Source organism: Mercenaria mercenaria, chromosome 10, assembly GCF_021730395.1.
Source record: "Mercenaria mercenaria strain notata chromosome 10, MADL_Memer_1, whole genome shotgun sequence".
Taxonomy (NCBI): Eukaryota; Metazoa; Mollusca; class Bivalvia; order Venerida; family Veneridae; genus Mercenaria; species Mercenaria mercenaria.
Window position 1 is genome coordinate 19,686,937 of NC_069370.1, and position 18,956 is coordinate 19,705,892.

General features: G+C 36.4%; 1 protein-coding gene across 6 annotated transcripts; it reads left to right on the forward strand.

The window, feature by feature from the left end:
- Positions 1-245: 245 nt before the first annotated feature.
- Positions 246-16,777, forward strand: LOC123559714 (uncharacterized). 6 transcript variants are annotated; one of them, XM_053552429.1, is made up of 3 exons: positions 246-314; positions 13,784-14,485; positions 16,281-16,777. In XM_053552429.1, exons 2-3 carry the CDS (start codon positions 13,798-13,800, stop codon positions 16,733-16,735), a joined length of 1,143 nt encoding a protein of 380 aa, XP_053408404.1. In that variant the 5' UTR covers positions 246-314; positions 13,784-13,797; the 3' UTR covers positions 16,736-16,777. The 6 variants fall into 6 exon arrangements, with proteins under 6 accessions (XP_053408404.1, XP_053408406.1, XP_053408403.1 ...); XM_053552431.1 differs by lacking the exon at positions 246-314 and adding an exon at positions 370-490; XM_053552428.1 differs by lacking the exon at positions 246-314 and adding an exon at positions 487-618.
- The last annotated feature ends 2,179 nt before the right edge of the window (positions 16,778-18,956 follow it).

The window sequence follows — 18,956 nt, forward strand, 5'->3', positions numbered from 1 at the left end:
AAAAATAATTTCCGAAAAGTCTCCCTTAATAAAAAAAATTTCCAAAAAAAAAATATTTTCCGACCTACCTACCCTAATTTTTTTGAGCATGTTACCGGAAACAAAGAATTTTTTTTTTAGGCCTTATTGCAAATCTCAAACAGTCTATCATTTATCCAAGCGGAGGCAAGTATTTAAGGATTGTTTATCCTATATGTCATGAATTATGTCCCTTGCATTTGATTTTTTTCCTGATATCGGATTCCCAAATGTGTCTAAATATAGAATTCAAAACAAAATGCGTTGTGGATTTGATATTTTACTCATATGAACAGGTAACTGAAATAACTTGTAAAACAAGACAATTACTTCAAAATGTTTCATGTGAGCTTTTATGGCTCCAATGGTTTAAACTTACTTTTTTAAAACAACTGCAGAGACCTCTTTTCTGGTTCCCACTCTTTTCTGGGTTCCCAATAATTATCCCAGTTCAGCTGCGCCATTTTTCAGGGTAGGTAAATATAACAATCACATTTATCAAAATAGTTGTGTACGAGTATACCAGTATATCAAAAAATGTTCAGTGTTACATATAAAACAAATGAGGAAATATTCTAAGAGGGAATTAATTTGAACATGGTAAATGACTGCAAAAGGACAATTTTGCTATGTTTTTTGTTCCATGATGTATTTCACAACTGACTTTGTTCAAATAAAATTAATAGAATGATGTTGGTTATTGTATAAATTTTGTCATCATAAAAATATAATTATGTTAAATAATTGTTTGTTTCTGACCTCTATCTTTTAGTCTAACATTACACTAACATCATTATAGGTCGTAACAACCTGTCTCTATTCAGACTTTTATGATTCTCCATTCTCTGTACCAGTTTTCATGACCATTCATCTGAGCAATTTCAACAAAAATGTTTTTTCCATGCCTTTTAAATTTGCACAACACAGTCTGGTAGATGCACAAATAGAGTACTTCATTAAAGTAATTATTTTGAAAATATATTTTCGAGATGTAACACAGCTGCAGTGGCCTAATGGATAAGGCCAGTGTCCGACAAACCCATTGCCCGGAGCCCGCGGGCTACCAGAAATTTTCGTCGGGCTACCAAAAAAATCCCGACGTAAGCCCGCCGGGCAACCATAAATTTAAAGCTTTAGTAGCCCGGTCATTGTATATTTTACAAAATCAACATCTGGTTGTTTCCTCGATTATAGCTTGCAATAAACAACAACTGACCATAAATCCCAACTTGTATCCAATTTTGATTGTTTTGTTCGCTAATGAAATCCAAAAAAAATACTGGAAAAACCAACTCGTTTCTATTTTTAGCGGCATGACCGTCTGCACCTCGGCAAAAATTAAATACATGATTCTGTCAGAAAATTGTATGTTTTGTACGTAAAAACATCTCAAAACACATAAATACATTACCATTTATTGAATAAAACAACGGAAGCGTGATGACAGATAGTTTTTACACCATTAAAATCAAATGTCACATATTTTCGCGACCCGATTTTCCCCCTCCAATGCACACAGTCACTCTACTGTTTGGAAAATGAAGTTGTTATTTGCGTGGAAACTTACTGAGTGTAAACAAAAGTTTGAACAGGACAAAGTAGTAGTTATTTTTTGCAAGGTCTGTCTAGAACCAGCAACTTGCTTGGAAAAAAATTCTCAAAATTTCACCTCGGGATACTTAAGATTTTTTAATGCATCTGAATGCTTACCATAAAACTTGAAAATAATGTTTTAAACTAATATGATTAATTTTGACAATTCACCATGTGAAAAAATTCCAAATTTGACCAGGGGCCCTTTTCCAAAAAAACCTAGACTAATATGACAGGAATGTGTCTGCGGAACTGGAAACAAACACACAGATTTATTTTGTTATTTTTAACCAAAACATTGTTTCAGACCCCTTTGATTCTCAGATCTCAGTAAGTCGGTTTCGGATAGAGCAATTTTATACTTTCGGGGTTTAAATTTTTCGGCAACTACAAAAAAATGCTGGGCTACCAGAAAAAAATTCTGGTAGCCCAATGGGCTACCAGTAAGATTATAAATTTGTCGGACACTGATAAGGCGCCTGCCCCACAATCGGGAGGTCGAAGGTTTAAGCCCTGTCAGAGGGGGTTTTGTTATCAGAGACCGGTTGGTGTGCCGCCAGCTAAATAATGATTACCGATTGCCATGGGGACCTCAATCCAGGAGATACAAAGATACTGGCAGTATTCATGTAAAATATGTATGTATAATACACTATATAATTTAAACAATATTACAATGTTAAACATTGAAATAAGTCATTGTGAAAGGAATATATAAATATATTATTTAAGCCCAGATAATTTAAATATCTACATAGTTGTTGGGATGGGGATGAAACATATATAGGGTAAGCTTAAATTTGGTGTAGTCTTACATGAAGTTCTAGCCATTTTCTGTGTTGTCAAAAACATATATATGCCTGGCAAGATTGTATAAATATGTACCAGCTGTCCTAAGGATATACGCCTTGCAGTTTCAAGTAAGAAGATTTTTAAAGTTTTTTTATATATATGCCTTGCAGTTTCAAACAAGAGGATTTTTAAAGTTTTTTTCCTATATAAGTCTATGTAAAACTTGACAACACCCGGTGCAAGGCCTCTTTTCATCCCAGGGTAATAATTTGAACAATATTGGTAGAGGACCACAAGGCAATGCTACATACCAAATACCAAAGGCCTAGGTCTTTTGGTTTTAGACAAGAAGATTTTTAAAGTTTTTTCCTATACAAGTCTATGCAAAACTCGGGACCCCTGGGGCAGGGTCTCTTTTCACCCCAGGGGCGTAATTTGAAAAATTTTCATAGCAGACCATTAGCATACATGTGATAAGTTCAGAATCCCAAAACTGGAGGTTTGCCATTTTTCAGCTGGAGTTGGGGTCTCAAAACTGGAGGTTTTTTATCGACATAAATTAAGCGCGCGGACACAAAACTTAGCGACACAATCCAACATTTTAGGCCACACAATAATGCATAAGTCTACACCAGAAGAAACATAACTCTTGATTTGAATTTTGACAGAGTTATGCCACTTTTTAACTTACATTTTTTTGTTAAAGTTTTATATAATGTCCAATATCTCTGTTACATTCAAAGCTATTGACTATTATGCCCCTTTTACTGGCAAAGCTTTAATTGCCCTTTTTACTGGCAAAGCTTTACTTCAGTGTCAATCACTGAGAAAAGTCGAGCATGCTGTCTTACAGAAGCTCCCTCTTGTTCTAACTTAGACAAGCTTACTGTCGCTGAGTGGCTGCTTTTTAATTTCTGACTTTTGCAGCCACCGCGACGTTACAGTTTGACCGTCACAATATAAAACAAACTGTATACGTCGGATTAGTTCGACTAGTTCTAACTTTCTTGACAGGTTAAATTTGTAGAAACAAAGTCTCAATTTTGGGGTGAAATGGTGGTGAACATGCATTAACATTATTCTACTCGAGAACTGAAAAAAAACAAAAAAACGAAGCTCTAAATTGGTCTGAACACAACTCATAAATTATGTAAATTCCTCACCCCACCCACTTTCGTATAAAAATACTGATCATTAATGATTTTGACATGAAAAACAGAAAACAGAAATCCATCAACATGTATTTACCCTTACCAAAATAATGTAGATTGATGTTATCAAATAAATGAGTGTGTGTTTTCATCCAATTTTCAATGAAATAAGTCCGATATTAGTAGCAAAGTAATTTGGTAAACATTGGAAGAAATAACGGGAAATAACACTCATGTTCTAACAAGAGGACCATGATGGTCCTGAATCGCTCACCTCTTCCCAAATGATCCAGTTTTGAGTATGACGTCGTTTTTTCTATTATTTGACATAGTGACCTAGTTTTTGAGCTCATGTGACCCAGTTTTGAACTTGACCTAGATATTATAAAGATAAAAATTCTGACCAATTTTCATGAAGATCCATTGAAAAATATGGTCTCTAGAGAGGTCACAAGGTTTTTCTATTATTTGACCTATTGACCTAGTTTTTTAAGGCACGTGACCCAGTTTCAAACTTGACCTAGATATCATCAAGGTGAACATTCTGACCAATTTTCATGAAGATCCATTCAAGGGTATGGCCTCTAGAGAGGTCACAAGGTTTTTCTATTTCAAGACCTACTGACCTAGTTTTTGATCGCAGTTGACCCAGTTTCAAACTTGACCTAGATATCATCAAGATAAACATTCAGACCAACTTTCATACAGATCCCATGAAAAATATGGCCTTTAGAGAGGTCACAACGTTTTTTCATTATTTGACCTACTGACCTACTTTTTGAAGGCACGTGACCCACTTTCGAACTTGACTTAGATATCATCAAGGTGAACATTCTGACCAATTTTTATGAATATCCATTCACAAGTATGGCCTCTAGAGAGGTCACAAGGTTTTTCTATTTTTAGACCTACTGACCTAGTTTTTGACGGCAGTTGACCCAGTTTCGAACTTGACCTAGAAATCATCAAGATTAACATTCAGACCAACTTTCATACAGATCCCATGAAAAATATGGCCTTTAGAGAGGTCACAAGGTTTTTCTATTATTTGACCTACTGACCTAGTTTTTGAAGGCACGTGACCCAGTTTCAAACTTGACCTAGATATCATCAAGGTGAACGTTCTGACCAATTTTCATGAAGATCTTGTGAAATATATGGCCTCTAGAGAGGTCACAAGGTTTTTCTATTTTTAGACCTACTGACCTAGTTTTTGACCGCACGTGACCCAGTTTCGAACTTGACCTAGATATCATCAAGATGAACATTCTGACCAATTTTCATGAAGATCCATTGAAAATTATGGCCTCTAGAGAGGTCACAAGGTTTTTCTATTTTTAGACCTACTGACCTAGTTTTTGACGGCACGTGACCCAGTTTCGAACTTGACCTAGATATCATCAAGATGAACATTCTGACCAACTTTCATAAAGATCCCATGAAAAATGTGACCTCTAGAGTGATCACAAGCAAAAGTTTACGGACGGACGGACGGACGCACGGATGACGGACACCGCGCGATCACAAAAGCTCACCTTGTCACTTTGTGACAGGTGAGCTAAAAATAGTAATGGGTTGGTTTTTCCAACAATTATTTATGTGATTTTATTACCAAACAAAACTTTTCTTTGAATAATCAAAAATTCATTTCAGCTGAGAATTATTTCTTATGACTGGGAGTTTTTTTGCTTCAAATTGGTAAAAAATGGAGCCTAATTGGCATTGAGACAGGTGGAAAAGGCCTTGCTTGTCTAATCCTTTATCAAAACAAACAATTAATCATGTTATCAAATTTCACCTGTGAAAAACAACTCTTTCCTCCAGCTACATGTGTGTCAAACATGTATAATACACAACAGTCGGTGACACTTTGATTTACTGTGTAAACATGTTTGGCACTCCTCGGTAGTTAATACTGATTTTTTTTTTTTTTTTTTGAAAAGCGGGTTTTGGTCGGGAGACGGGAGGCAAGGTGAAAAAATCGGGATTTTGACCCTCCCGCGCGGGAGATCACATGTATGCCATTAGATAATATCACATGCCAAATATCAAGGCTCTAGGCCTTAAAGGTTTGGACAAGAAGATTTTTAAAGTTTTTTCTTTCGGTTGCCATGGCAACCAGAGTTCTATATGGAATTAAATTCTTTGAACAATTTTGAAAGGGGACCACACAAGAATCATTCCTTGGAAGTTTGGTGTAATTCTGCCCAGTAGTTTTCAAGAAGAATAATTTTTTAGAAAATGTTGACGGACTGACGACGGACGACAGATGACACATGACAGACATTGAGCGGCCACAAAAGCTCACCATGAGCCTTTGGCTCAGGTGAGCTAAAAAGCCACATATAAAAGCCTTACTGAATGAACGTCATCAAAGAACAAGAGCTGTCACTATTGGTGACAAATGCCCCAGAAGTAGGCCCAAGAATGCCACAGTTGTATTCGCAAAAAATCACATATCATTTTGTGACCTTGACCTAAGAGGCCTCGGTCGCAAGTGTGACACATCTTCTCAATATGGTTAACATTTGTGTCAATTTTTTTTCAAATCCCTTGATAAATTGCAGAGTTATGGACCAGACAAGAAACACTTTTGAATTCGAAGTGTGACCTTGACCTTGGACCTAGGGGTCTGGGTCTTGCACATGACACCTCATCTCATTATAAGGAACAATTATGTCAAGTAATTTCAAAATCCCTTCTTCAATGGCAGAGTTATGGACCGGACAAGAAACAGACCATGTTAACCTTGACCTCTAAGTGTGACCTCTAAGTGTGACAAGAAACACTTTTGAATTCGAAGTGTGACCTTGACCTTGGAGCTAGGGGTCTGGGTCTTGCTCATGACATGTCATCTCATTATGGTGAACATTTATGCCAAGTAATTTCAAGATGCCTTAATGAATGGCAGAGTTATGGACCGGACACGAAACATACCCTGTTAACCTTTGACTTGTTAGTCTGACCTTGACCTTTGAGTTAGGGGTCTGGGTTTTGCGCATGACATGTCGTCTCATTATGGTAAACATTTATGCCAAGTTCTTTCAAAATCCCTTCATGGATGGCAGAGTTATGGACCGAACACGAAACAGACCATATTAACCTTTACCTCTGTGACCTTGACCTTGGAGCTAGGGGTCTGGGTCTTATGCATGACACTTCGTCTCATTATGGTGAACATTTATGCCATGTTATTTCAAAATCCCTTTATGAATAAAAGAGTTACAGCCCGGACAAGAATACCGGACGCATGGACAGAAAGACAGACAGTGCGATTTTAATATGCCCACCTTTGGGGGCATAAAAAGTGCAGTTACCTGTTGTTCCCATAGCCACCTAAGTATGCAAATGAGGGCTTGGACAGACAGTCAAACAGACAAGGGCAACTACAACAATCATTTAGGGTAAATCCATCATGTAATGATCTCTGGGTGCAGTTGCTGACGCAAGTAAGATACTCTGTATATACTTAGTAATAGCCCAGCTTAAAATGGAATATTACACTTTTTGATCCCACGTAACCAATTCTGTGCACTGCATGACAAGTACTAGCCTGGCTCCCTGGCTGCATGGTTATTTTTTATATAAATACAGGAAACATTTTATTAGAAAATTTTAAGACTCTTAAATAGCACAATTTTATCTGATTGCTGGAATCAGGGGCAATAAAAAATATCAGTGTAGAAACAACCTTCTGGAGTTACTTCCCTCTTAATGAAGAAAACTGATGGCATGTTCTAATCTCTGGCCTGGCCTGGCCCGATGAGCCCAATTTTCAACTGAGCCGGGCCAGGCCAGGCCATAGATTTCAATTTCGTAAAATGCGAAAGTGATTTCTATAGCATCTTTAAAATCTAACTTTTGGAACTTATTGAGGAATAAGTTTGGATATTTCAGACATTATATAAATACATTCTGAATTCCCACTCTGTAAAATTATACACCTGGGAATAAGTCTGTAGCTAACATAACTATTAAGTATAATTTAAAGGTGATGCCTGATTAACTGTTATGACTATTATCAGGGGATCTCCACCTCAATTGACTCTTGACTGGTGGTTTGGTTTTCCCCCAACTGAATAACCTAACTAATTATTATTATTTTGTCTATTGAGGATTATTTAGTATTGTCCAAAATTATTGAACTAGCACTCAAGAATATTCTGTATGCTTCCGTAAAAAAAAACTTCAGTGCCCAAACATAAAATAAAAATAAAAATATTGAAAACCAAATAAAACATAAACATTTCTTTACTGCCAGGTCGTACATGCAGATATAGTTGTGCTGACAAAACATTCAGCTACCAATCTCGGGACTGTAAGTTCGAAACACCTGTTTGACCATTTTCATTATCATTTTTTTAAAATTTCATCTGTAAACTTAGAATGCAGGAAAATTGTCACTTATCGTGATTTGTTGAAAGAAATACACAAGTATTTGACATTCTTCTACATACAAGTTATTATCATAAAATGTTGTAAGGAAAAAAAACAGTATCAATAAAATGACATAACATTGATTTAATGAAAACAATCTGAATTGAAATCGAACCCACGGTAACATGTGTGAAAGTCGGAGAACTTATCACTATGCCACTGTGCCATTGGTAAACTATGCATGTTATTTTGGTCAATTTAGATATTTTCAGGCTACAAATATGGTGTAAAATAAAGAAAACACCCGAAAATATTGGCGAAGATTAATGCGTGGCACCTGTCAATACTAACGACAACAACTTTCAATTTCTAATAATGCTATCTCCGTTCTAGGATCTGGGATAGTATGGTGCGGGGAAGCGATAAATAAATTTTGTAGTTTAGGTTATACGCATACTGAATATTTTTGTAAGATTGTTTTTATATTTATCTAAGAATGTGGAAAAAAAATCCTACAAAGTTTTGTGAAACAGGCTCAAGAGCATCTTTTAGCATTAAATATATCACTTAGAAATAACATAAACACAATGCAACATTATTTTTTTGGTGCAAAAAAAATATCAATAATCTAAAATGCCAACACCCTGACAATGAGTTAGAGGTCCCACAATGAATATTATTTTTATTACTCTTCCATAAATTGAACATCAGCTTAATTAAACCAAACACATTAAAAGTTCAACTGAACAGTTAAAAAGTCAGCTAAGGATAGTAGGGACACAACAATTCCCAAAGGGATGCATTCACTGCATGCAAATATTCAGTTATATTGCAGCAGGTAAACTTATCAATCATTAGCCATTAGTTTTAAAACCAAGTGTTAAAGTTGAATTTAAATAATTTGATCATGGAAAAAATGGGTAGTATCATTTAGTTACACCATTTTCTTCAGCGCAAATCTGTATTTCAAATAAGATGAATGATTATTAATGATTCTCCAGAGGACTGGTTTCTCATTTTGTTTGACCTGCAGCAAGTAAACAATACAGGTTAATACTGCCTGCTACTGTAATTGTATATTTAGATTTTATGCCATTCATTTCTCTATGTACAATAAAATCTGGCCTGGCCTGGCCTGGCCCGGCCCAGTCGAAAATTGGGCTCATCGGGCCAGGCCAGAACATGCCAAAACTGATATATGTAAATATTAGACCAGACATAGGAACGGGAGCCAGTCTAGACAAGTACATGACTGTGCCAAATTCAAATCAGCAGATCACTTATCAAAGTGGAGGCAAACACTTAAGGATTGTTTATCCTATATGTCATTAATTATGTCCCTTGCATGTTCTATTTTCGTCTTTTTGTTTCTAAAAATATCTCACATTGGAGTGATTTGGGAATTCCCTAATGTGTCTTAATATAGCATTCAAGCAGGAAATGCGTTGGATTTGATATTTTACTCAGGTAACTGAAATACTTTGTAAGACAAGACATTTAATTAATTCAAAATGTTTCATGTGAGCTTTTATGGCTTCAATGATTAAAACTTACTTTTTTAAAACAACTGTCGAGACATGTATCTTTTCTGGGTTCCCAGTTCAGCTTCGCCATTTTTCAGGGTAGGTAAATCTGTAACAATCACATTTAATAACAATTTCTGAATCAAAATAATTGTGTACGAGTATGCAAAACAGTATATCGAAGAATGTTCAGTGTTACATAATTTTAAAACAAATGAGGAAATAGTCTTAAGAAGATGGAATGAATCTGAACATGGTAAATGACTGCAATTTTAATGACATAATTTTGCTCTATGGATGTTTTTTGTTCCCTGATGTATTTCACAACCACTTTGATAAACTAGAATTAATAGAATGATGTTTGTTATTGAATAAATTTTGTCATCAAAGTATATTAACGTTAATTCTAACATGACCTGCAAATAACCTATATACACATAGGAGAAAATCAATCAACGGTTATTTTGCGATAACCCATGCGCGTGTGCAAAGTAGTGACATCATCCTCTATGTACAGAATGATCCAGGTGCGTAGCATGGAGTATAGTTCATGTCATAAAAACTAGTTACCATTTTTTCTAACACTGTTGATACTACAGTCGAGACTGCCTTAACGACCCCCTGAATTTAGCGACTCCCTGTCATATGCGACCCTATTTTATGCTCCGGAGGCAATTTACTATGAAAAGAGTCTGAATTAAGCAACCCCCTGCCTTACGCGACAAGCGACTGTGAAATCAGGCTCCCGAATCGATATTTAGACCGTTTTCAGCGACTTTGAGACGCCCCCTCGCAAGATTTTACACGACAGAGTAACCGTTCTTTATCTCGCGTGAAGTTGTTTGAGACGAGAACTTATTTGTTTACAAAAAATGGCTGATGAAAAGCATAAAAAAGAACTGTTTTGACATTAGAACAGCGTGTTAAGGCACTTGAATTGTTCGATTAGGGAAAACCAGCGTATAAAGTCGCTGAAGAATTCGGAGTCGGTGCATAAATTAACTTTATTCCTGGTGAAACAAAAATATGGCGGTATTGAACAGGAAACGACGAAGTAAACACAGATTAAAGATGCAGTCACTAATCGAATAAATGACAATGAATAATTAGTACACAAAAATATAAATGTCATAAACCTCAGTGTGTAAGTAGTTCAAATGGAACATTTATATTTTACTGCTCCCCTTTATTTTCTTGCCAGATCATGAGCTTAAATTTGTTTTATCAACATCATACGAATGATGCAAATTATTTGAAATTTATATTTTATCAATATGCAATTAAAGAAATAGTATTTAATCATTTTCCACTCCTACCTTAAAAGAGGCCAGTATTGAAGTATCCGATATTCATATACTTTAATTGGAAAAATATATTAAACCAGCGTCATCCTGTTAAGTGAGACTGTTTTAAGAGACTCCCTGTCATATGTGACCTTTTTCGCTGCTTCCCAAACTCGGTCTCTTAAAACAGTCTCGACTGTAGTATGTTGTGTTAGAATCGAAACAAGTGAATGAAGTATTGCCATGCCATGCAATACAAAGTCCCCTACTGGATTCTCTACTGCAGTATAACATAATGAACTGATATCTGTCAATGATGTATAAACAATATTGTACTATATATACAATATGTTATAACAACACACTTGGATTAAAATGTGCATATATAAAAACCCACAGTTGTTTTCATATTGAATTTTTTTGGCTGACTGTAAAAATGTTATCAAAGTTATTTATAGTAACAACAAAGGGAAATTAATCTTAAACAAAAAAAAAAAATCTATATAATATAAGTCCACAAGAAACTCTTTACCAGGTAGAGATAGGTCAAAATAAACCTAAAAATTGGATGTAACATGCCTACTGTACCACAGAAAAGTGGTCTCGATTTTTCTCTACCGCCAGTAATAAAAAAGTTACAATAAAATCTATTTATAGTAACAACAAAGGGACATGATTCTAAAAACAAGGGTGCCTCATGGTGGTGAACATTTGATTCAAGTTACATCAAAATCCCTCCATGCAGGAAGAAGAAATGTTCTGTACAAAGTCATTCTTGAATTTGACCTTTGACCTCTAAATATGACCTTGACCTTAGACCTAGGGACCTGGTTCTTGCGCATGACATGTTGTCTCATCCAGGGGAATAATTGTTCCAACTGATATCTAAATCCTGCTTTGCATGACAAAGTTATAGACCGGACAGGAAAAAAATCCTCTTGACCTTGACCTTTAAGCTAGGGTACTGGGTGTTGCGCATGACAAGTCGTCTCATCATGGGGAACATTTATGCCAAGTAATATTGTAATCCCTTGATGGATGACAGAGTTCTGGATCGGACAGGGAAAAAACCTTATTGACATTTGACCTTCAATTGTGACCTTGACCTTTGAGCTAAGGGTCTGGGCTTTGCGCACGACATGTTGTCTCATCATGGGGAACATTTGTGCCAAGTAATATTAAAATCCCTTCATGGATGGCAGAGTTATGGACAGGACAGGAAAAAAACTCTGTTGACCTTTGACCCCCAATTGCAAGGGGTCCGGGATTTGCGCATGACAAGTCGTCTCATCGTGGGGAACAATTGTGCTAAGTGATATTAAAATCCCTTAATGAATGTCATAGTTATGGACCGGACACGAAACAGACCCTGTTCATGCTATGTTAACATTTGACTGCTAAGTGTGACCTTGACCTTTAAGCTAGGGGTCTGAAAGTTGTGCATGACACATCGTCTTATTATGAGGTACACTTGTGCCAAGTAATATAAAAATTCCTTCATGGATGGGAGAGTTATGGATCAGACAGGAAAAAAGCCTTTTTGACCTTTGACCTCCAATTGTGACCTTGACCTTTAAGCTAGGGGTCCAGGTTTTGCGCATGACACGTCGTCTCGTCATAGGGAACATTTGTGCCAAGTAATATTAAAATCCCTTCATGGATGGGAGAGTTATGGACCGGACAGGAAAAAAGCCCTGTTGACATTTGACCAATTGTGACCTTGACCTTTAAGCTAGGGGTCCGGGATTTGCGCATGACACATCATCTCATCATGGGGAACATTTGTGCCAAGTAATACTAAAATCTCTTCAAGGATGGGAGAGTTGTGGACCAGACAGGAAAAAAGCCCTGTTGACCTTTGACCTCCAATTGTGACCTTGACCTTTGAGCTAGGGGTCCGGGTTTTGCGCATGACACATTGTCTCATCATGGGGAACATTTGTGCCAAGTAATATTAAAATCCCTTCATGGATGACAGAGTTATGGACCGGACACAAAATTGCGCACAACGGACGGAATGAAAGTGCATTCCTATAGTCCCCGAAACTGGTTTTCAACCAGTAGGGGACTAATAACAAGTTCCCAGGTGTGATTTATCGTAGAATAATAAGTTTTTCGCTGTTATGCGAAACAATATATCACTAAGGCCTACCGCCTTCATGATGTATTCTTAGGCATAAAAACTCAAAACACAGGTTATTCTACGATAAACCATGCTTGGGAACTTATCATTTCTTAAATAATTGTGTATTTTAGACATCTTTCTTTTAGTCTAACATTACACTAACATCATTATAGGTCTTACAGCAACATAACGGCCCGTCTCTATTCAGACATGTTTTAAATTTAACTGTATAAAATGGTTCAATGGATGAATGGATTTTAATGCTAACTACATTTCATGTATTTTGTTTTATGCATATACAATTTCTTTGATTTCTGTTAAATACTTGTTACTATGATCATAATACTGTTCATTCTAGTCGTAAGAGGGTCCCATGGAAGATTAGCTTTGCTAAATGGGTTACCTTCTATAAATAAAGAATTTACTTTCTTACTTACTTATTAGACTGGTATGATTCTCTCACCATTCTCTGTACCAGTTTTCAAGACCATTCATCTGTACAACTTCAACAAAAATGTTTCTCCATACCTTTTAAATTTGCACGACACAGTCTGGTGGATGCACAGAAAAAGTACTTCATTTAAAGAAATTATTTTGAAAATATATTTTTGAAATATAACAGAGCTGCAGTGGCCTAATGGATAAGGCACCGGCCCCGTAATCGGGAGGTCGAAGAGGGGGGGTCTTGTTACTGAAGAGAGACCAGTTGGTGAGCCGTCAGCTAGTTAAATAATGATTACCAATTGCTTACCTGCCTGGTGCCTGGCATTAAAAAATAGGAATTGGGAAGTAATGCTGTTCAATGTATGTAGGTGTCTCATAAACCAACTTTGCTGGCCCTTTCAGTAGGGGTGGCACAGTAATAAACACTTTACTTAATGCTTATATTAATTCAGAACCAATTTTTCTCTGTGTTTGCAGGTTGTTCTGGAAAGATGGCAACACTTACAGTTACCAAGACCGAACAAATAAAGAGTGATTCAAGCTTTGTTGCAATCAAGTCCAACACATCCGAAAACACCAATACAAAACAAAACACAAGAATAAAAAACAAAAATGCTGTCCTGAGAAAGTCAAAATTAGCACAAAATGCAGAAAATTTAGACAAACTGACAAAATCTCAGATGAATGATGAACCACATGAGATCAAAATGCAACTGTCTCGCCCTGAGTTTGATGGAGAAGACAGTGCAATAGGATCTGAAGTAAGCAGTGTAATCAGAATGTCAGTTGAAGATGATCCACTACTGAATGAGAATGAAGACTTACTAAATGATTTAGATAATCTCATAATACAACCAGCCGGTTCAACATCAAAACAACTTCCTAGTCATACACTGGGAACTCTTTCTGCACAACCACCTTTTATTGTCCCAAAGTTCCCTGTACCGCAAACCAGAGCAGTTCGAACAGAAAACAGCACCCCTCAGAAAGGAAAATTTCAGCGTAACAGGATACAACCTGTTGATAAAGTTCCAGAAAGTGCCTTCCAAACAGAAAGCCTTGATGTTAGTAACAACAGAGAAACATCAGATGTACAAATTGACGGAGAACAATCTTTAAACACCAAGTTACCACCCAGTTACGGTACTGAAGCATCATCTCTGCCTCCTTGTTCTAGAGGTATTAAAACCTACATTAACATAAAATGAATATTTCATATAGATCTATTGTTATCTTATATCTTATACTCATTTTAATGAAATTGACTGTTTTTTTTATCTGCAACATCTATTTTGCAAACTTTTTTTATTATAATATTTTTTTCACAAGAGCACTGCCTTGCGGGTGCAGACACTCATCTGATTTTTTTGTCTCTGTATAATAGAAATATTGTCCTACCCATGATTTTCTAAGTCCAGAATGGGCCATAATTCTTGCAAAAAGCAATGTAGAGTTATGGTACTTGCTGTGCAGAGTCAGCTTCTAATGTCAAATAATTGCTCCAAGTTTTAAAGCAATAGCTTTGACCGTTAAGGAGAAAAGTTGACCTAAACGCATAACTTAACCAAGAAATCCAATATTTTTTTGAAGTTATATTTCTTGCTGTACTGAGTCAGCTTTTGATGGTGAACAAGTGTTGTAAGTTTTAATGCAAAAGCTTTGATAGTTTAGGAGAAAAGCTGACCTAAACACAAAACTTAACAAAGAAATCTGATTTCTAAGTATAAAAGAGGCCATAATTCTTGCAAAAAGCAGGATGGAGTGAAATATCTTGCTGTACAAAGTCAGCTATTGATGGTGAACAAGTGTTGCAAGTTTTAAAGCAATAGCTTTGATAGTTTAGGAGAAAAGCTGACCTAAACATAAAATTTAACCAGGCAATGCCGACACCAACACAGACGCACGACAATAACTCATGTTGTTGTTTTTTCAATGAGCTAAAAATGATTTTTTTTTTTTTAAAGAAGTAAGCCTTTACAAGGTTTTTCCTATTTATAGTTTTATTATGAAGAATGAGTAACTGAGGATCATATTTAATGGAAGCCATAACTTTCTGATTAAGTAAGCTTACTGCTCTTGATATGTATAGTTGAATCTCTCTAAGCTAGTAATACCCCAAATTATGGTTAAATCAGAAGTTTTTTCATTTAAAATGATGAAAGAATTGTCAAACTAAATGTCTACCCCCATGAGATGGGGGACAAGGGCATTAAGATACAAAATCAAGAAGAAACATCAGAAAAAGGAAATTAAGAGTATTTGTTTTGAAGGAGTGTGAGGGGCAAGAAAGGGTAGGGAGTGGGATGGGGGTTTTAAATCTTAAATAAACCCAAGGTATACAGCTACACATCCTAAACAACATTCCTATAAAGTTTCACGACTAGGTCAAATTTCTGTTTTTAGATTTGTGCGACAAAAACTTTTAGGCCATTTATGTGTATCTATTTAACCAAGGGCCCTAACTCCTGTCTTGCAATGTGATATCCAAAGAAAGTCCAGAAGCAAAGTCCACTTCACATGCTGAATAACACGTTTAAAATTCCTAAGTTACCTGTTAAATACTTTTTGAGATATGTGTAACAAAAACTCTTAGGTCCTTCATACATATTTTAGGTCATAACTAAGAATCTAAAAGAAATTCCCAGGTACACAACTTCACATGCTAAATCACTATCCTTTGATGTCTGTAGGACAAATAACTTTTTGAGCTATGCATGACACAAATTTGGACAAATGGACAAAGGCAAATCTTAAAGCTTCTCCAAACCCCAACCCTGACCAATCTTTTTTTTGAGTGTGAAACTTTTTTTCAAATAAATGTTTCAGGGTGGAACTAAACTGTAAATAGATCAGACTATGTTACTTTTTACAAATCCTCACCTACGTAACTTTCATAACTGTATTTTACAAAGTAGATTAAGTAGTTTCCCCACACGAAACTGAAGTACCTATAAAGTCTATTTTACCTTTTCAGGGGGTATGTCAGACATCGTCATTCTCCATACAGATGCGGACATGGAGAAAGCATTTGACTACATGGCCCATCTTCTTCAAGACGTTGGAATTAAGGATCTTACAGTTGATTTACTGAGTAGCATCAATGTCGGAAAACCTGGAATGCAAAGTTTGGCGACATTACACGAGAATTATCGACACATTCTGACTTACGTCACCGATAACCTAGTGAGCAACAAGTACTGTAGATTCCTGCAAGAAATCATACTGACATTTGGTCTGAAGGAAGGAAATGGAAAAGAAGATCGGGTTGTGCCTGTATTTACCAAAAACGAACGCTGCAAAATCCTAGAATTAAGTATACTACCTGGACTACAATATTTCAAATTTCATTCACGTAATACGTTTATTAGTGACTCGTACCTGAACACTGTCAGAAAACTTGTTCACGTGGGAAGAGAAAATTTTCCATAGAATATATTGGTTGATTTTTCTAATAAATTTTCTGTTTACCAGCATTTTTCTTATTTTTTAGTGACCAAAACAGGACTGCAGAACTAGGCTTGGAACCAATCATTTACAGTTTTGCAAAAATTAGGCTGAAATCAAGCCAGATGGGCAGTACAACAAGGACTAGAAGATGCTTTTGTAGAAAAGCGCATGTCTCTCCCAATGCATAGTCATAATTGGCAAGAAGTCAATAGGGGACAGAAGCAAAACTCAAAGAGACACTGATGTTTGGCTGCAGTAGGGATCGCCTAGTTGGCATGTCCAATCATCCTATGAAGTTTCAACATTCTGGGTCAAGTGGTTCTCAAGTTATTGACTGGAAATGGTTTTCCATGTTCAGGCCCCTGTGTCATTGGCCTTTGATAGAGTGACCCCAAAAACAATAGGGGTTGTCTGCTCCATAAGCCCTACCACCCTATGAAGTTTGAAGGTTCTAGGTCAAATGATTCTCCAGTTATTAGTCAGAAATGAAGTGTGACGGATGGGCAGACTGGGCAAAAACAATGTCTCCCCAGGCTGGGGGGTGCGGGGGGTGGAGAGAGACATAATAATACTCATATCTCCTACCAATTGATTGAATACTTGCAATCTGAAATTTACACATGATCCATGGTCCGGAGTATGCCAAAGAATTGAAATATTTCTAGAAATAGATGAAATTTGTTTGTTTCAGTGTAAGATCAAATCATCTTTCACTGAGTGAACACTAGATGCAATATTTTCATGATGAGTGGCATTGCCATGAGTGAAAATTTAACATAGTACAAAAATAATGGTGTTCTGAAGTGAAAAATATTTCCAGAACAAGTTCCAATGTGCATAACTACACATGCTGAATAATATTCCTATGATGTTTCATGACCCTATGTCATACAAATTTTGAGATATGAGCAACATTTTTATGCATATTGTTTTACTAAGTCAAGGGCCATAACTCTAGTCTGACTGAATGATATCTCAAACAAAACCCACGATGCACAACTTCACATGCTGAACAATATTCCTGTGATGTTCATAATACTGGGTCAATTACTTTTTGAGATACATGCTACACAAACTTAGGCCCTTTTTATGCCTATTTTTGACTAAGTCAAGAGCCATAACTCTGGTCCGACTGTGTGAGATCCTAATTAAAACCCCTGGTGCACTGGTTCCCACGCTGAATAACAATCCTGTGAGGTCTGATGACTCTGGGTCAAACACTTTTCGAGATATGAATGACACAAATTCAGACGGATGCACGGATGGAAGGATGAATGGACGACTCCACATACATGTATTAATGTGGCTACTCTTTTGTTCTCTCCATTGTTCTTTTAGCCATGTGAAAGAAAAATAGCCACATATAAAAGCCTTACTGAATTAATGACATCAAAGAACAAGAGCTGTCCGTAAGACAGCGTGCTCCACTATTCGGGGATTTGACAGTAAAATGAATATATGTCTTAATAAGAGACCTCTACTTTAAAAGGAAGATACACCAAGGGGCATAATTCCATCAAATACACAAGTATGAGTTATTAGGATTGTTAAAACACATGCAGATGATGATGATAAAGATATATTTTGAGTTTCAAGTCATTATCTTATATAGTACCAAAGTTATGTCCAGAAAACGAAGTTTGTAAAAAAATTAAGTATAAAAGGGGCATAATTCAGTCAAAAATACAAATCAGAGTTATGGGGATTGTTACCACACATGCAGATGATGATGATAAAGATACATTTTAAGTTTCAAGTCTTTATCTTATCACGGTGGCGATACCCTGGGTATGCAGGGGTGCAAAATGGCGGCGGAATCTCTCGATTCAGGTAACATTTTTCATTATTACTGTCTTAATACTTAACAAATTTTAACGAAACAAAGACGAGTGCCCGTTCATAAGAATACTTCACCCTCGGTTATAAAGCTTGGGCTCCTGAGTTTCGTAGTTTTTGTGAAAAGTGCAACGGCGCATTCTGACGGAAAAAATCCAACTGCTATGTAGGGGGGCATTTTTATGAAAACGACTAAACCAACTACACCCGTGTGTTTCGAAAAACGGCTTGTAGGGCGGAACGGGGCTTGACATGTTCCAAAGCTGTTGTAGAGCTTTAGCAAGTGAAATCGCCAGTTTTCGGCTATTCCGGGCGATTGAAAAGAAATGCTGTGTGGGGGAGGTGTTTTCATTATGTTATGTGGGGT